Below are 20,553 nucleotides of genomic sequence, written 5' to 3'. Positions count from 1 at the left end.
TTGTCTGAGCTGAAAGTTTAGAGGGACGACCAGGTCTTGGTAGATTTGCAGTGGTCTGATACTCCTTCCATTTCAAAATGATCGCTTGCACAGTGCTCCTTGGGATGTTTAAAGCTTGGGAAATCTTTTTGTATCGAAATACGGCTTTAAACAGTATTACGGACCTGCCTGGTGTGTTCCTTGGTCTTCATGACCGCTTTCAACAGAACCCTGAGACTATCACAGAGCAGGTGCATTTATACAGAGACTTGATTACACACAGGTGGATTCTATTTATCACCATCAGTCATTTAGGACAACATTGGATCATTCAGAGATCCTCGCTGAACTTCTGGAGTGAGTTTGCTGCACTGAAAGTAAAGGGGCCGAATAATTTTGCACGCACCACTTTTCAGTTTTTTATTTGCTAAAAAAGTTTAAAATATCCAATAGATTTCGTTCCACTTCACAATTGTGTCCCACTTGTTGGTGATTCTTCACAAAAAATTTAAATTTTATATCTTTGTTTGAAGCCTGAAATGTGGCAAAAAGTTGAAAAGTTCAAGGGGGCCGAATACTTTTCGCAAGGCACTGTAGGCTGGGTTCACACTGCTGCGATGAGGGAATGCTGCGAATCCACTGCGGGTTCCCGCATCGCATGTCTCCCGGCGGCAGTTCACACTGCCCTATGCGAACTGCTGGGAGTGTCAGTTGAAAGTTAATGACACCTCCAAATCAGTTGGCATATCGCAGTGCGATCTGCAAACTCGGGCAGGAATCGGATCGCATGGTGTGAACACCCATGCGATCCGATTTTGCTGCGGACCAAAAAAAGGGTCCCATACGAGTTTGGGCCGGATGCGATGCGAATTCAGCCATACTATCTGTATGGCTGAAATCGCATCGCACAGAGATCGCATGTGATTTGCACTGCAGTGTGGTGAGAATCGCATCCGATCTCGGACATCGCAGCAGTGTGAACCCAGCCAAGGCAGTGGAGCTCCGCCACAAATGCCTTACGATGCACCATAACATTATAAGGTGCTATGATATGATATATTTGGAGTTGCTCTATGATGGGATAAATGCTGTATGTCTGTTCCTGTGCATTGGTGGCCCATTGGAAATGAATATATGCCTTTCAGGCAAAACACGCTAAGATGTGACACAACACACGCATTAACCTAATGCACAGGAAGTGTGAATGGGCAATATAGAAGCTCTAAAGTTGGACTTTATTCATTCGCTCTGCCCTATCCCAGCTATCAGCAGCATCAACATTCGATCCAGTGACCTTGCTCCGGGTGGTGTGCCCGGAAGGGGATCAATGACAGATAACACGATATTTAAAGACATCTGTCTGTTCGCAGCTTTCCCTGTGAAGTCCCCCAAGGAATCCTCTGAATTCATTGAGGCCACGTTCGTTTTGCATGATAATCGGCGCGGTTATCCTGTAAAAACACTTCTTTCAGCCGGGAAGAATGGACTGCCATACATCCGCAGTGAACGTTTTCTAAAATACAGAGGGGAATTCAATGGTTGACGGATCGGAGAGTATCCCGCTGAATGGAGCACATCCAGGATCTGGTTACATTGTCAGTGGGCTATTTAAGCGGGCTGTGTTAGGCTGAATGCACAATTATGGCAGGATGATTTTATCTGGTGCTGTTAGTATAATGCTTGGAATGAGCAGAATGATGAGAAACGGATACTGGAAGAAGAAGGAATCTACCGGAGCAGAAACAGAAAAAGAGGTTTTATAAATTATTTTTGTTTTACACTAGATTGTCAAAAGTATTGGGACACCTGCCTTTACACGCATGTGAACTTTAATGGCATCCCAGTCGATAGAACACCTTTGAGATGAATTCGAGCGGAGACTGTGAGCAAGGCCTTCTCATCCAACATCAGTGCCTGACCTTTACAAATGTTCTTCTGGAAGAATGGTCAAACATTCCCATAGACACACTCCTAAACCTTGTGGACGGCCTTCCCAGAAGAGTTGAAGCTGTTATAGCTGCAAAGGGCGGAGCCAACTCAATATTGAACCTTACAGAGTAAGACTGGGATGCCATTAAAGTTCATGTGTGTGTAAAGGCAGGCGTCTCAATACTTTTGGCAATAAGAGTGTATATAACACATTGTAGTGGATTGCACTGCATGGAACACAAACTCAGAATGAACAGGGAACATGTAACTGAGGCACACATCATTTCTTGCTGCTTCTCGTACATTATGGCCAGTCACTTGTCAATGAAAAGCTTCTTGTACTCAACCAAGCTTATCCCCTCCCCCAGCCTGTGATTGGACAGTGAAAGGAGAAGCAGCAGACTGATAAGCTTTTCTCTGTCACTCTGCTCTCTATTCCTATCAGCATGCACTGCAGCACTTTTGAATGGAATCGATCAGGTCAGTGGTTTCGATCCTACAAGGAGAACTTCTGGCATCTATTGACATCAGGGATGCATATCTTCATGTCACTGTATTTCCTTCTCACCAAAGGTTCCTGCGGTTCGAGGTAGAACAGCAGCATTTTTAGTTTGTAGCCTTGCCCTTTGGGCTAGCTACAGCACCCCGGGTGTTCACAAAGGTGCTGCCCCCACCTGTACCAGGTTAAGGGCACACGGCATAACAGTCTTGGCGTGCCTAGATGACCTATTGCTAATAGACCAGTCGGTGGCTCGTTTGGAGCAAAGTGTGCGCATTACAAACCAGTTACCTGGAAAGTCTGGGTTGGATTCTCAACCTAGAGAAGTCTTCCTTAACCACTTGCTTACTGGGCACTTATACCCCCCTCAGTCCCAGACCAATTTTCAGCTTTCAGCGCTGATGCACTTTGAATGACAATTGCGCGGGCATACAACACTGTACCCAAATGAAATTTTTATCATTTTTTTCCCACAAATAGAGCTTTCTTTTGGTGGTATTTAATTACAGTTGGGAGTTTTATTTTTTGCTAAACAAACAAAAAAAAGATGCAAAAAAAAAAAAATCATGTTTAATAGTTTGTTATAAAATTTTGCAAACAGGTCATTTTTCTCCTTCATTGAAGTGCGCTGATGAGGCGGCACTGATAGGCTGCACTGGTGGGCACTGATAGGCATAGTTAAGGCGGCACTAATAGGCACAGAGAAGGCGGCACCGATGGGCACAGATAAGGTGGCACTGATGGGCAAAGATGGGCACAGATAAGATGGCACGGATGGGTGGCACAGATGGGTGGCACGGATGGGCACTGATAGGTACCACTGATGGGACTGATGGGCACTGATGAGAGGCACTGCTGGGCACTGGTAGATGACACTGATGGGCACGGATATGTGGCACTGGGGTGCAGCATCTTTGTTGAGGCAGATTGTGGGCACTGCTGGGTGGCACTGTGGGCACTGCTGGGTGGCACTGACGAGGGGCACTTATTTTTTAATTTTGTTTAGTTATGAGGGGGCAGGTGGGCACTGGCAGGGGGCAGGTGGGCACTGGCAGGGCTGGCCGTGATCGGGACTGATGTCCGGATCACGGCCGCCAGTGATCGGCTTTTTTTTTTTTTCTCCTCGCGCTGTCAGCGTGAGGAGGAATAATAGCCGATTACCGGCTCCGTTATATCACATGATCAGCTGTCATTGGCTGACAGCTGATCACGTGATAAGGGGTCGGGATCGACCCCTTGCACGGATCGGTGATCAGGCGAGTCTCATAGACTCGCCGATCACAGAGCGCGCCGCGCGCGCCCCTCAGGGGCCGCGCAGGCCGCTCGTGCACGGGACGACGTCAATAGACGTAGTCCCGGCAAAGGAGATCCGCGCTGTAGCCGTCATTCGGCTATAGCGCGGGTCTCAAGTGGTTAAAACCGCTAAAAAGGCTGGAGTATTTGGGCCTGATCATAGACACAGCCCAGAAAAAGGTGTTCTTGCCTCAGGCAAAAATCAACTCCATAAGAGAACTGGTGCGGATAGTCAGGTCGAAAGGAGATCCCTCCATTTGCCTTTGCATGAGGTTGTTAGGAAAGATGGTGGCTTCATTCAAAGCGGTTCCCTATGCCCAGTTCCATTCGAGACTGTTGCAAAACAGTATCCTGTCTGCTTGGAACAAAACAATTCAAGCTTTAGACTTGCCAATGCGGCTGTCCCTAAGGGTGTCCCAAAGCCTCAGTTGGTGGTTACTAACCCAGAATCTGCTGATAGGAAAATCCTTCAGACCAGTTATCTGGAAAGTGGTAACGACAGATGCCAGCCTGTTAGGCTGGGGAACACTACTTGAGAAGACAAGTGTCCAGGGGCAGTGGTCAAGAACCAAAAGAGCCTTGCCCATCAACATCCTAGGGATTTGGGCAGTGTGTCTGGCTCTGAAGGCCTGAACTTTCATGTTACGGGATTGTCCTGTCAGGATCCAATCCGGCAATGCCACAGCTGTGGCCTATATCAATCCCCAAGGGGGCACCAAGAGTCTCGCAGCACAGGCAGAGATGAACCATATTCTAACTTGGGCAGAAAGGAATGTTCCGTGCCTGTCGGCAGTCTTCATTCCGGGAGTAGAGAATTGGCAGGCGGACTACCTGAGTCGCCAGCAGTTATTCCCGAGGGAATGGTCCCTTCATCCCAACATTTTTTGGGCTCTTTGCCAAAGATGGGGGACTCCAGACATAGATCTTCTGGCATCCAGATTCAACATGAAATTAGTCAACTTTATGTCCAGGACAAGGGATCCACCTGCATGCCGAACAGATGCGCTGGTGACCCCGTGGGATCAGTTCTCACTGATTTATGCATTCCCCCCTATTTAGTTGCTGCCACAACTTGTTTGCAGGATCAAGCTGGAAAGAAAGCCGGTAATTCTGGTAGCCCCAGCCTGGCCCAGAAGATCCCGGTATGCAGAAATCGTAAAGATGGCGGTGGGGATCCTTGGTCCCTTCCACTACGGCCAGACCTACTCTCACAGGGGCCGATATTCCATCCTACCTTATGAATGCTAATGTTAATGGCTTGGCTATTGAAACCCACATTATGAAGAAACGTGGGCTTTCCGGGTCAGTTATATCTACCTTGATTAATGCAAGGAAGCCAGCTTCCAGAACTATATATTATAGAGTCTGGAGGGGCTTATGTTTCCTGGTGTGAATCCAAGGGGTGGCACCCCCGGAGATGTACCATAGGCAGAATTCTTGCCTTTTATACAATTAGGGGTAGAGATGAAGTTGGCCTTGAGTACTATTAAAGCGGAGCGCCAGCCGATTTTAACATAATGTCTCAAGCTGATTAAAAACATGTCATCATTCAAAAACTGAAAGTTTTTTTTTGTCATCTTGTCTATTTCCTGTCTATGGTGATCGCGGATATGGGCGGGGATAGTGTGGATATGGGCGGGGATAGTGTGGATAGTTCTTAATATCTGCGCTGTCTCCTGGGAGCTTGTGTCATAGTTCCCAGGAGTCAGTGCGGCGGCCTGCTGACGCTAGTTATCGTGTGATTTCTTACTTGCACAGCTCCGTTGCCATCACAATGGGGCAGGACTTCCAACGAAGACGCCCGTTGTGATGGCAACCTGAGCTGTTGACGGCGCTCCACTTTACAGTTACTGCGCATGTGCGAGATCGGGAATACAAGGCGCAGTGCCTCCTGCTCGAGAAAGGGCACTGTATCCTGGAAGAGGATACCTGTGGGCTTCACATGCCCACAGGTAAGATGAGACCCAGCTACAACAATTATTAAAAGTTGATATTGCTATAGAAAACGGACATCTTTAAGACTGAAAACATGCAACAAGTTAGTCATAAATGTTAAGGACATAATCTTTGTGATTGTACAAAAAAAAAACGTTTAGGGCAGTGGAGCCCCGCTTTAAGCGGCAAGTCTCTGCTTTATCGGTTTTATTTCAAAGAGCGCTTGCTACGCATTCTTTAGTCTGGGGTTTTATGCAAGGGGTGATACAGATTAATCTGCCAGTTAAATCACCTTTGAGCCCTTGGGACTTGAACTTTGTTTTGTCAGTGTTACAAAAACAGCCATTTAAACCGATACAGCATATTCCCTTAATCCCTCTGACAAGGAAGTTGGTATTTTTGGTTGCTATATCCTCATCAAGGAGGGTTTCGGAATTGGCTGCTCTTTCTTGTAAAGAGCCATACTTGATTATTCATGAGGACAGAGTGGTGTTACGCCCTCATCCAGGTTTTTTGCCAAAAGTGGTCTCAGGTTTCCACCTGAACCAAGATATTGTCCTGCCATCGTTTTTTCCAAAACCATGTTCCAGGGAAGAGAAGTCACTACATTGTATTGATGTAGTGAGAGCGGTCAAAGTCTTTAAATAGACGACTGCTCAGATCCGGAAGACTGATGTCTTATTTATTCTAAGAAAGGACAGGCAGCGACGAAATCAACTGTCGCTAAGTGGATTTCGGCAAGTTATAATTCAGATTTATGATTTAAGGGGTAAGGTTCTACCTTTTCAAGTGCACTCTACCAGGGCGGTTAGTGCTTCTTGGGCAGTGCGTCACCAGGCCTCCATGGTTTAGATCTGGCCACAACTTGGTCTGCTGTACATCACCAGGTTTTATCAGGTGGATGTAAGAAGGTATGAGGATATCACCTTTGGGCATAGTGTGCTGCAGGCAGCTGTATAGGTCCTCAAGTCTGGGGGTGCCCTACGGGTTGTCTCTCCCTCCCCTCAAATAGCATTGCTATGGGACGTCCCACATAGTGAATGCTATGGTGCTCTGTGTCCCATGATGTACGATAAAGACATTTCCTGAACAGCTTACCTGTAAAATCTTTTTCTTGGAGTACATCACGGGACACAGAGGTCCTTCCCCGCTTTCTGGGGTTTAGATATATTGCTTTGCTATAAAAACTGAGGTACACCTGGCAGGAGAAGGGGTTATATAGGGAGTGAACTTCCTGTATTGGGTATACCACCTGAAGGTTCCTATATACCCACATAGTGATTACTATGGTGCTCTGTGTCCCGTGATGTACTCCAAGAAAAGGATTTTATAGGTAAGCCGTTATAAAAATCGTATTTTTTAAACGTAAAATAAAATAATTTAAAACATTTAAAAAAATTTTTAATTATACATTTAAAAATAAAAAATAAATAAAACAATTTAAAAAAATGCTAATTCGCACAGGTTTTCTGTTATGTTTATGTCCTGCTAATAATGATTTTAGTGTATTTCTAGTGAAAATATTGTTTTGATAATTGGGGGGGGGGGGGGGGCCCTGCCAGGTAGGCTGTACGGGGCCCCATAATTTCTAACAGCAGCCCCGTCCTGTAGGTGTATTTGGTACATATAACTGAGATCGTACATTTAAAAAAAAAACATTTTTTTTTAGGAGTTTTGCTTTAATACCGAAAAAACAATCTTATTGGCCCAGGATTGTTTTTCCTGAAGGCTGTGGAAACTCTGTATTCTTTCCAGGATAATCATGTTTGCTGTTACTCATCATCTAGTCATTAAATATTGTATAAAGTATTGTATAGCTGTCATCCAACTCTGCACTAGAACAATAAGACGACTTTTCATTAAATATACTCCGTTGTCTGCCGAGCCAAGAAGCTGACATCTCTCGGATGTTTATTGTCTGTGATATCCGATCCCGCCATTATATTATTCTGATAAATATCTCATACTTTGTAATACATCGTTGTTCTTCTTTATTCTTACTTGATGTGTACACACAGAGACAAGGACGGGTCGATCGCTGTCAGCCAGTAAAGGAAGCTTTAAAGTGAGCCTTTGAAGTTTCGCACCCGCCAAGCTCCTCCTGTCCGGTGCTTTGCTTGGCCAATAAGGGCATCCTCATTAAATAGGGAACCAATGAGTGGGGCTTATGGTTGCGGCTGGGACATTATTCCCAAACTGACATTAACCACTTGACTACCCGGTCAATTTTTTTTTTTTTTCACATGTTACAATCTGCATATTTAGATTCTTGTAACCCCTCCCCCCCAAAAAATATATATATTTTCAGAAAAAAAAAGAAGCGCAACAAGGGAGAAAATGGGATTATCGCGGTGCAAAAATATAAATAGGAAAAAAAGATAGAAAAAACAAAATTATATTATCAAATTTTAATAAATATAACACAAAAAAAAAATGACAGTACAAAAGACACTAAAACTCAAACATAAACATTGGTATAATTACATACTAAAACATAAAATACATATATTCTATCCAGTTATCAGACAGCCAAAAGTGTAGAGCATGTTAGCCCAGAATGGTATTAGCCTTTAGATTCTGTCTGGTCAATCTTTCCCTACATGTTTCGCCATACAAATGGCTTTTTCAGGGGTAAATAGAATATAGTCCCAAAAGAAGTAACAACAATTCTGCAAGAAAAAAAGAAAAAAAACAAGAAAAACATATACTAATTAAGATATATGAAAAGAAAGGACTGCACAATACATGTAGGTCAACGACATAGATCTAAACACATCAGTTCCATCATACCACACCCACCCCTCCGCAATGCCTATATGTGGCCCGATACCTACCCCTCAATGGCCTCGCATGAAAGACCGCCGGGATGCAATCATGCAAGCGGCGACCGCCTTGTAACCACCTTAGTGTAGCTGCAGGGGGCAATAAGGGCTAACATAAAAAATAAAATAAAATAAAAAGGAAAAATTAAAAGAGGGAAAAAGAAAAAAGGTATAAATGTATAACTTCATAATGTCCACAATGTCGAGATTACCCAAAATTTTGACATCGACATTGTGGACATTAATTATAATTTTTCCATTTTATTTTATTTTTTTATCTATGTCGTTGACCTACATGTATTGTGCAGTCCTTTCTTTTCATATATCTTAATTAGTATATGTTTTTCTTGTTTTTTTCTTGCAGAATTGTTGTTACTTCTTTTGGGACTATATTCTATTTACCCCTGAGGAAGCCATTTGTATGGCGAAACATGTAGGGAAAGATTGACCAGACAGAATCTAAAGGCTAATACCATTCTGGCCTAACATGCTCTACACTTTTGGCTGTCTGATAACTGGATAGAATATATGTATTTTATGTTTTAGTATGTAATTATACCAATGTTTATGTTTGAGTTTTAGTGTCTTTTGTACTGTCACTTTTTATTTTATTTTTTGTGTTATATTTATTAAAATTTGATAATATAATTTTGTTTTTTCTATCTTTTTTCCTATTTATATTTTTGCACCGCGATAATCCCATTTTCTCCCTTGTTGCGCTTCTTTTTTTTTTCATATAATTGGGGATGAGGTGCAGTATCTGTTAATTGACTCCTTGCCACACACCACCATAAAAATGATATATATTTTCTGAAGGCAGAGGCCCTGGAGAATAAAAGGCTGATCATTTGCAATTTTTTGATTTGCACAGCCATTTATCAAATGCTTTTTAGAAGGAAAAAAAAAATACACTAAAATTAATTTTAGTGCAAACACTTTATTATATACAGTTTTTTGGTCAAATATAAAACATTGGGTTGCATCGAGTAACTAGATACCAAACATGCCTTTGCTACTTGCCGACCTCCCCATAGTTTTACTGCTACAGGGCGTATAATAAACGTGATCCTGTACTCCCAGGTAACGGACGTGAATGAGTGCCGCCGGTGGCTCGCCCCCCGCCGCGACTATGTACAACAGCCAGCAGCCAATAATCAGGTACCACGGACTCTATGTTCGCCGGCGCCCGCCGGTCATTCGTTGCACAGGCAGAACGGCAGTCTGCCTATGTAAACAAGGCAGAGTGCCATTCTCTCAGTAGGGAAGGCATGGGTCCTGTGTTTCTGCAAAGCAGGGACAAGGATCCCCTAGTAAAAGCACCTCCCCCACAGTACACAGAAACACTGACTAGGCATACATTTAACCCTTTCATTGCCATAGATGTTTAACCCCTTACAAGTCAGTACAGTGACAGTGCATATTTTTAGCACTGATCACTGTATTGGTGTCGCTGGTCCCCAAAAGTGTCAGTTAAAGAGGAAGTAAACCCTGATGGGTTTTACTTCCTCTTCTTTTCCCATGCACAATAAAAGCATAATGGACTAGTATGCATCGCATACTAGCCCAGTATGTGGCACTTACCTGCAAACGAAGCCAGCGCTGTCCCCACTGGTGGCCGCATCCATCTTCGCCCCTCTTCCTTCCGGGGCTGTGGACTCCGGCTCTGTTATTGGCCGGATACACGTGACGTCACTCCTGTGCATGCACGCGGGAGGCGTCGGTCATGGCACTTGCTAGTGAAGAAGCGGCACAGAGGGCCGTTTCTTTACAGCACATGCACCGATGACATCATCAGCACAGTTGGGAGCTATGCCCTACGGATCCATATATTTAGACCCCTATTATACCACAGCACTCATAACCCTACATTTGGCTGAGTCCACTATGATATCACGGCTTCCATTTCGGCACAGCACTCTCTGGTTTGCCACCATTAGTCCACCCCCCTCGCCTCATTCCAGTCTCGGGTTCGTTGACTTTGGAAACTTCCGGGTATATCCGTTTGTCCGGGTGACCATTGTCACAGAGACGGAAGGTGATGGGACATTTTAGAGTGAGTGGAAACCTTCCAATTGGGACACCTGTTATGGTGACAACTGTCTTGGCGGAGATTTCCTCTCAGTTCCTGTTGCATCTCCTGGACAGGAAATCAAGGAAAATCTCCCAATGAGACCCAGACAACAAAAAAGTAAACTGGCAGGTGCTTTAACTCTTCTTTACTCCATCAGAAGTTTGAAATAAAATAAAAAAAGTTGTGGCTCTATGTACACTTTAATGAGTCGACAGGTGAATAACGCCATTGGGGTCCACCCAGGTCTCTTACAACAGGTTAAGTTTGAATGAAGAAATTTAGTTTTTTTTTTTTTTGTTTTTTTTTTGACGTTTCTAAACACATTTCTGATAAGCAGTTTTGCCCTTAATCTCATATTTTTAGTCCCGTTATAAAACCAGCAGATGCGACTCAGGCGCCGGGCATATGTTGCCGCGTGGGTGGGCGGTGATATATGTCAGCGCAGTGATAATTAGCTCACAGGAAAACCATCTGGATCTTTTCTCTTTTTTTTTTCTCTTACAGAAGAGCTGAAGGAGAAGCTGACGCAATACGTGGAGGAGGTCAACAAACGCAAACCCGGATTCATCAAGGTGGTCCGACACAACAAGCAGGAGGGGCTGATCCGGTCCAGGGTCAGTGGGTGGAGAGCAGCAACGGCCCCGGTGGTGGCGCTGTTCGATGCCCACGTTGAGTTTAGCGTTGGCTGGTAAGTGTCTCATGACATCATTATGGGCTCCTACACCAAAATAAGATTGTAATAGTTTCTCCTACAAAGTAGATATTTGTTTATTCATCTCACCTGCTCCCCGTGTTGATGATCTTTGCAGTAATGAAATGAATTGACACTTCTGCGGGTGTCACTTTACTGGTCCCCACTGTGTGCTATGGTCCCTTCCACCAGAGATCCAACATACCTGAAAGCAGGGCTTTTTTTTCTCAAAGAATAGGTGCAGGAATTCCCCACTTACAGGGCAATCTTTAATACAGGGCAAAAGGGGCAGCTGCCGGGCCCAGTCATTGTTGTGTGGCCCAATGCAGCTTCCCCCTGAGCCTGCAAATAGTTGTTAATTATATTCTCCAATCAATATTAAGGATGGCCCTGCCCCCTTATGAACCACCCTTCATCTCTGCCCCATACCCACTTCTGAGCACTGTCTACTATCTCCACCCCCCTACCCACTTCCTAGTCTTGTTGAAGGCTCCTGATCCCCCCCCGTGTGGCTTTTTTTTTCCCTCAGAGAATAGGTGCAGGAATTTCCCACTTACAGGACCATCTTTAAACACAGGGCAAAAGGGGCAGCTGCCCCCGGGCCCAGTCATTGTTGTGGGGCCCAATGCAGCTTCCCCCCTGAGCCTGCACATAGTTGATAAGTGTATTCTGGAGAGCCCAAGAAAAAGTTTGCCCAGGGTCCAATCAATATTAAGGACAGCCCTGCCCCCTTATGAACCACCCTTCATCTCTGCCCCCTACCCACCTCTGAGCACTGTCTATTAGCTCCACCCCCTACCCGCTTCCCAGTTTCGTTGAAGGCTCCTGCTCCCCTTGTGACGTCACTGACCCAGCAGGCCCCAGATCGTTCAATTTGTTACTATTCCATTCGGAGATTTGGATAGATTCAAATCTCCAAATAACCAAAAATTGCACATGTCTAAGCAGAGGAAGGATGCAGCAGACAGAAATGACACTTTGAGACAAGTACACACTATAGAGGGATATGCTTTGTTCATATTTCATGTCTGAGGTTTACAACCACATTAACACGGAATAATCAGATTCCTCTGCAGCTATTGCTGACCCTTCCATTGTAAATGCCAGTTGCCTGCCTTCTACACTGATCCAGAAGGTGTAATACTTTCCAGTTTACTAACCTTAAATAAGTATGTGGATTGGGGCTTCTGTATTTACAAGCTGCATGCTGTTCCAGGTCAGAGTCTCAGAGAATACTGAGGCAAAACATAGCCAGGAAACCAACATTTTCTGAACAAGGTTATCCACTGCAGCCTCCATCCCTGGCCCTTCTGGTATGGATCTGGGGGGCAGGGCACACTGCTTTTTTTCTGAATTCTTCATTGCCGGTGTTTGGTCACATATGGCTACCCGCTGGACTGCACATGCGCAACACCGCCATATGCGTTCCAATATTGTACCGATCTGCGCTTGCACAAACTTTTGTGGCCACACCCCTGAATCCAGGTTCAAGCTCCACCATCCAAGTGGACATAGTGTTAGATTATAATTATGCAGAGTGAAGCGAGCCTGTGAGGGGCCCTGTGGCAAAGTGGTCTTACAACAGTGTTGGAACGCATAAGGCAACGTCGCGCATGCGCACTCCAGCGGGTAGCAAAATGTGATGAGTAGCCGAATGTGATGAAACACCGGCATTCTTTTGTGTACATCCCCCAGCTCTCAGTGTGGAAACCCGCTGACAGCTGATGAGTCATCGGTTAAGAACGCGGCCGCTGGCTTCCCGGCCCACTCCTTAACAATCGGCTGTTCTTCACACAGAATTTGAATCTGTAAATTATTTTTCAGCCGATTCAAATCGAAAATTTGGAATTTGTTAGAAAATGAATACAAAACAACTTACGAAATGAACCAACAAAACATAAATCTATTCTTAAGGAAACACATTTTCCCGTTCTGCACGTTACATAGTAGGTGAAGTAAAAAAAAAAGACAAAAGTCCATCAAGTCCAACCTATGTGTGTGATTATATGTCAGTATTACATTGTATATCCCTGTATGTTGTGGTCATTCAGGTGCTTATCTAATAGTTTCTTGAAAACGATCGATGCCCCCCGCTGAGACCACCGCCTGTGGAAGGGATGTCCACATCCTTGCCGCTCTTACAGTAAAGAACCCTCTACGTAGTTTACGGTTAAGCCTCTTTTCTTATAATTTTAATGAGTGGCCACGTGTCTTGTTAAACTCCCTTCCGCAAAAAAGTTTTCTCCCTATTGTGGGGTCACCGGTACAGTATTTGCATATAGAAATCATATCCCCTCTCAAGCGTCTCTTCTCCAGAGAGAATAAGTTTAGTGCTCACAACCTTTCCTCATAACTAATATCCTTCAGACCCTCTATTAGCTTTGTTGCCCTTCTTTGTACTTCGCTCCATTTCCAGTACATCCTTCCTGAGGACCAGTGCCCAGAACTGCACATCATACTCCAGGTGCGGCTGGACCAGAGTCTTGTAGAGCGGGAGAATTATCGTTTTATCTCTGGAGTTGATCCCCTTTTTAATGCCAATATTCTGTTTGCTTTGTTAGCAGCAGCTTGGCATTGCTGAGCCTATCATCTACTAGGACCCCCAGGTCCTTTTCCATCCTCGATTTTCCCAGAGGTTCTCCCCCCAGTGTATAGATTGCATTCACATTTTTGCCACCCAAATGCATTATTTTACATTTTTCTGCATTGAACCTCATTTGCCATGTAGTTGCCCACCCCATTAATTTGTTCAGATCTTTTTGCAAGGTTTCCACATCCTGCAGAGAAGTTATTGCCCCGCTTAGCTTAGTATCGTCCGCAAATACAGAGATTGAACTGTTTACCCCATCCTACATGTCTACCTCTACTGTCACTTCTGACAAATTTTCCAGACACCAAGAGAAAAAATGATGACAGGAAGAAGCTCCAGCACACAGCCGATGATGGACAGCCTCGGCTCTCTTCTTGTGTGCTGCAGGGCCGTTTTTAAGGCAGGGCAAAAGGGGCAGCTGCCATGGGGCCTTTTGTTGTGGGACCCAAAGCAGCTGTCTCATACTTGCCAACTATCCTGGTTTAAATTCTCTCGTCCCTTTTGGTCCTGTGCTGTGTCCCAATATCTGAGTGTGAAGTGCTGCTACTCATGCTGCCCAGCTCTGCCCTGTTGCCCTATTGTTGTGTACAGATGACTCACCTGCAGACCTTGTGTTTACATGTAAATTACCGGCATTCATATGTAAATAGCAGCGGCCGGCAGACTTGATATGTCTATCATGCCCCCTGGTCATATCCACAGTAATCTCTATCAACAAGTAGAAATCATGTGCTGTAAGCTCTAGTAACTAATCAGTGAGCCATAATGTGTGCTGTAACCTCTAGCAACCAGTCAGTGAGCGGTAATGATGCACTGTAACCTAAGCAAACAATCGCAATACCTGCCTGATCTGATTCAGTAAACTGATTTTGAGTCTAGCTGCTATTTATTGTATGTCTCAGAGCAGGTGGAGAGCAAAACTGCATGGGGGGCCCCCCAAGAAAAGTTTTGGCCAGGGTCCAATCAGTATTGAAGACGGCCCTGGTGTGCTGTGTGATGGGAGAGTGTCCCTTCCCTCCAATCAGCTCTCATTTCTCTTCACTGAGCTCTGCAGAGTGTAACTTCATCTCTCCTGTTTTCTGGTAGCTCAGATAAGCTTTATAAACTCTGGACTTTCAGTGGCTGTAGAGGAGGGATGGCTGCTGATAAACAGGTACAACTTATGTAAGAGAATTTGCTTAATCTGTGTATCACCTGAAGCCAGTCTGTAAGGGTTTCCAATCATTTTAAATCATTATAACTGGCGAATATTACTATAAATCTTACTATAAATGATTTCCATTGAGTGTTTCTTTATCTGGGGATTATCTGAGGATAACTCCAGATCTGAGAGTGAGATCCAGGAGCCTTCCTGAGGTCTGCTGTCAGGTGTCGGACCGCATGCTGATCATGCACCGTTCTGTGGCTCCTGCGTATGCATTACAGCATGTGGTCAGTTTAGATCTAAAACATGCTTAGCAAAGTAGTTCTTTGATATTTTAATACCAGACCCGTTCAAATGCAGATTATAATATATGGGCAAAAATCCTTTATTTATATCATTTATGGGAAATGTTATCGTAACGTTGCAATATATCTTGCCAGAGAGGAAGAGAATACTCACTTTCATTTCTCCCTCCACCAGCATGTTTCATTGCTGGGTGTTCAATTTTAAATATTCCTACTAATCTCTGTCCCGTTTAATCTTTTATAAACCCATTTGCAGGGTGAAAACTTTGATAGGAGCACTTTGAAGCTGTCATCAAAACATGCAAAATGTGGCGGGGTGACACATGAAAATTCATGAGCGGATGCGCCACTTCAACGCTCTGTAATGTGCGGCCGTCTCCGCTCGGCCAGATCGCGATAGCAGATTAGAAGAAGTGCCGAGCGCCTGGGGAATCGCTCTTAAAAAGCGAAGATAACAGAAGGGTCCTAGTTTAAAGGACTCTGCTCTAATTAAAAAGTAGGATGCAGCTTTTCAAAAGATACACGCCAATGTAAAATAAAAGCAAAGCCTTGCTGTTCAGGGACGCAGTTCGCCACCCAGGCATTGGACAGCATAATTATTCTGAAAAGTTCCATCGTTTATAAAAGGGGTGTCAAACTCAATTTCATTGTGGGCCACATCAGCATTATGGTTGCCCTCAAAGGGCCAGTTGGATCTATATGTCTAGATGTCCAGAGCACCCCCCCCCCCACCTCCCCTTACATCAGATGTCAAGAAGCCTCCACCATCAGAAACCAAATGTCCCCCCCCCCCCCCCCCCCTCCATTTCATCACAGTGCTCCCCACTTACATTGTGTTGCTGGGTGTGTAGCTGGGAAGCAGAAAGCACAGGGTCGGGAGGAGGCCTGGGGTCAGATGAAAGCTGAGACCAGGGGAGTCAGAAACGAGGGTGTGCTGCGGCTGCACAGAGTTGTGCAGGATCTGTTGAAGGAGTTCTGTCCTCCTTTCTGCTGCTGAGATGGGGGGAGAGTAGAGACGAATCTCTTCGTGGCTGCACAGAGAAGCACACAGAGTTCTACCCCCCCCCACCCCCCAGCCCTGTTGCCGACTGCTGAGACAAGGTGGGGGCGGAGACGAAGGGGGTGTCACAGCTGCAGGAGAGGTGCGAGGGCCACATGTAGGGTTGCCACCTGTCCAAGATTCACCTGGACAGTTCATGGTTTAAATCATGGGTCCCAAACACATTATTCAGACCAGACTGTGGCTCCAGAAGTAACTGGGGGAGCCTGAGGTCTGGCATCGGTATCGATCCATTCATCACTGAAGCATAAGAAACTTTTTGTTTCCTATGCTTCAGTTTGTGCATAAACAGGAAGCCGCTCAGCACAGAGCACTTCCCATGAATTCACTGTCCAGTGTAGCAGAAGCTGTAGAGAAAGGGACTGGAAAATCTCTGTCCCCACTTCCTTTTTCTGTGTCAAAAGTGAGACATCTGTTTAGACCCCTGATATTTCATCAAAGCCCCCCAACAGGGCTGTTAAAAAAAAATTGTAAAAAAATTATAAAAAATAAAGGATAAAAGAGATAGACTTGGGCCTCATTCAAACAATACATATAAAGCTAATAAAAATCACCAGAGGCACTCCTGGTATCCTAAAATTACAGATATCAGCCACAAAAAGAGACATATTGACTAAAAACAGTATAAAAAATAAAATTGTAAAAACGAATAAACTAATAAAAGTAAAAAATGACTGACACCGTCCGCTGCCCTACTGACACCGTCCGCTGCCCTACTGACACCGTCCGCTGCCCTACTGACACCGTCCGCTGCCCTACTGACACCGTTCTCTGCCCTACTGACACCGTTCTCTGCCCTACTGACACCGTCCTACTGACACCGTCCTCTGCCCTAATGGCACCGTCCTCTGCCCTACTGACACCGTCCTCTGCCCTACTGACACCGTCCTCTGCCCTACTGACACCGTCCTCTGCCCTACTGACACCGTCCTCTGCCCTACTGGCACCGTCCTCTGCCCTACTGGCACCGTCCTCTGCCCTACTGGCACAGTCCACTGCTCTACTGACACCATCCACTTAAGGTAGGCCAAGTTCATATTTCTACAGTGAATTTTTTTTTATTATTCTGAGCATATTTTACGGGCACAAGAATGCTTTTGTTTTATTTCACCATGCCCCTTTAAGCCCCTCCAGATTTTACCACAATTTGGCTGCATCCTCCTTGGACCATTCAAAGGTATCCCAGGTCTTTTAACAACCCTTTAGTCTGTACTACATAACAAAATTGGCGTATGCTGATAAAGTGTTTGGGTCTGGCTTGAAGAAAAGGCGGCAATCCCAGCCACATGAAATGACCTGGTGGTCCGGTTTCAGTCCGTGGGTCTTGTGTTTTGAAGCATGTGATTTATGGTTATAAGTTGTTCTTGAGCTTCATTCAGTGATGTTGCCTAGGCTGGGATGATGTCATCCGTTCGATTATCATCCAGACTGCAACATTGTATTTCTGTAGCAAGTCACAGGACGAGAGGCTGCTGGTCTGTGCCAGTCACTTATGATTCTGAATACAACCACCAGAATTTACATGATTGTGCCGACTCCAAGCTGGCATCTCAGTCCAGAGTGACTGTGGATGAGGCCTGGGCAAAGATGTTGCCATTCTTTGAAGAGAAAAAGTCAGTTCAAGTGAAAAATTTGCTTCACTTGAAAAATTTGCTTCTCATACAAGACAAAAGTCCACATTTAGCTAGCATTCATACATTTTTATGGTCAAACTGTGCAGAATGGTCTCACATGGCTCTTCACAAATAACACCTCGTGTCCTCCACCTAACAACACTCTGAGGCTTACCAAAGGGGATGGAACTCTCACGTGAGAAGTCAAACAGTACTTATTTGGAATAATGGCAAGAAGATACTCCACCGCTCACATCACCATCTCTCCTCCAAATATGTAGCACCATAGAGGGAAGTATTAAAAGAAAAAACGCTGCACATAGTATAAGATCCAGATATAACAGCTTTATTAAAATGGTTAAAACCAACTAAACATATCAGCAATATACAGTGTCCTACACAAAAACCACAACTCCGAGCATCCAAACAACCTGCAGTTTTTTCCTACGCGTTTCATAAAATGTGACATCCTCACGTGCTCCTGACATCATATTTGACGAAACCCATAGGGCGGAGCTGGAGGTTGTGACATTACCGCACATGAGGGGAGGGAACTGTGATCTCTATGAGAAGGTAATAACTGGAGGTGTTACTGTTTAACATATTTAGGGAATGAACTCCATCTTTCACTGGAGGTGGTCAACTGTTAATAAGGCCGTTATCGAGTGAAGAATCACACTGGTTTCTTTCTTCTCAGGGCAGAGCCAGTGCTGAGCCGGATAAAGGAGGAACGGAAGATCATAATCTCTCCGTCTTTCGACAACATTAAGTACGATACCTTTGAAATCGAAGAGTACCCCCTCTCTGCTCAGGGATTCGACTGGGAATTATGGTGCCGCTACCTGAATCCCCCGAAATCTTGGTGGAAGCTTGAAAATACAACTGCTCCAATCAGGTACGTAACACTCTTATCGGGATTTAGGGTGCAGGCGTTATTGTGGTGCCTCTGTATATAAAATCACAGTTGGACAGAAGGATATGTAGATTCACTTACCTTTAATTAAAAGATGAACTTACCTTTGATAATTAAAAAAGATGAACTTCAGGCAAACTTAAAATACATGTGTGGGGGCTGTTTTTGGCATTTGTAATTCTGTCCATCCTGTCCTGAGATTTACACTGCAGCCCTGTCTGGTAGGGGTGACCACCTTACTTTTGTCTCCTGAAGTCCAATAAAACTTGCAGGTCCTGTCCCTCCTCCCGCCTGTGACTCGACTCCTTTAGTAATACGTGTTCAATTTTATTTTTGGGGGAAAAAAATTGAGTTTTTGTAATCTGTATTTTTTAATAGTAAGGTTGTAGGCTTTCTGTTTCGTTGTTCTGCTCTCAGTAGAGCTCCTTTACATACACTCTAATGTAGAGTTCTCCCTTGTCCTGTTCTCTTAGGAGCCCAGCTCTGATTGGCTGTTTCATCGTGGATAGACTGTACTTTGAGGAGATCGGTTTATTGGATGAAGGGATGGAGGTGTATGGAGGGGAAAATGTGGAGCTAGGAGTTCGGGTAAGATGTCATTCATAATATTATTTTGAAACATTTGTAAGTAAACCAAAATTTGTGTCAGTAAATCGGTAAGTGATTGATGGAGAGTTGAAATTCAGCCTTAAAATTAGACATGTGCACGGTGAAATTTTTTTTAGTTTAGATTAATTAATCTTGTTATTTAGTTTCCGTAAATTGGTTTGATTCATTCAATTTGTTTTTGGAATTCGTTCTATGTATTTTTCACATTTTCATCGAATTTTACCATTTTTCTTCTCAATTCCAAACGTTTATATCGATAAACTACGAATAGGTCAAATCGAAATTGTTAGATTTATTTATTTTTTTGATTCGAATACAGCAGCCGAGTAACCGAACCTCTGATTGTTATTTATACAAATTGATCTTGTTTGTATTAATAATAAATTTATTCAAAGTATGCGAAGTGTTCTAAGTAATAAAAGAAATATCTTTCATACAACATTTTACTACATACAATCCTGTGCATTCGTTTTAGCCAGCTGAGAAAAAAAAGAGAGAGAAAAAAGTACAAATGCTTTAAAATATTTAGATTTTACTGGTTTCTTTTTATGAATTTTACACTTGCAAAGTGACCGGACAGAAGAAAAATCTTCATCAAATGATTACAATGACTCTCTATATAACTTTTGGCTTAACAAAAAACAGCAATTATTTCAAAATGGTGCACTAATAACACACACAGTCTTTGACTTCAACAATATGTTTACAGTTCGAATTTGAATGGAATTCGATGTAAAATTCAATTTGAATTTCAATTTGAATTTTGGAAATTCGGACAAATTTAATTTAGATATTCGGAGAATTCAGTATAATTCGTTTTTTACTGTAATTTGGGGATTCAGATATATCCGAATAACAAAAAATGTGTCCGAATATTCAGAACCAAAAAAAAAACAACCGCACATCTCTACTAAAAATTAGAGGAAGGAATAGATTGCTGTAGCAGAGAAAAGTGTTTAGGGTTGTATTTGAAATGTGCAACGAGAGATCACAACCCCCCCAACCTTACGCGGCTCTTCCCAGCCCTCCCGTCCCACCGGAAGACCCGAGCCACCAGCTGGCGCGACCGCTGCCTAGGCCAGTGATGGCGAACCTTGGTA

The 20,553-nt window shown here is 44.1% G+C and overlaps 1 protein-coding gene across 1 annotated transcript in view; it reads left to right on the top strand.

The window, feature by feature from the left end:
- The window catches only part of GALNT18 (polypeptide N-acetylgalactosaminyltransferase 18), a 543,905-nt gene that overhangs the window by 395,734 nt on the left and 127,618 nt on the right, over positions 1-20,553 (top strand). The window contains exons 4-6 of the mRNA XM_077453560.1: positions 11,033-11,216; positions 18,629-18,826; positions 19,318-19,432. Coding sequence (XP_077309686.1) covers positions 11,033-11,216; positions 18,629-18,826; positions 19,318-19,432 — 497 coding nt within the window. The remainder of the gene's footprint in view (positions 1-11,032; positions 11,217-18,628; positions 18,827-19,317; positions 19,433-20,553) is intronic.

This window comes from Lithobates pipiens, unplaced genomic scaffold, assembly GCF_037356315.1.
Source record: "Lithobates pipiens isolate NorthernLeopardFrog02 unplaced genomic scaffold, aLitPip1_a1.2 Scaffold_24, whole genome shotgun sequence".
Taxonomy (NCBI): Eukaryota; Metazoa; Chordata; class Amphibia; order Anura; family Ranidae; genus Lithobates; species Lithobates pipiens.
The sequence above is the reverse complement of the archived record's forward strand: the minus strand, read 5'-3'. Positions and strand labels throughout refer to the sequence as shown.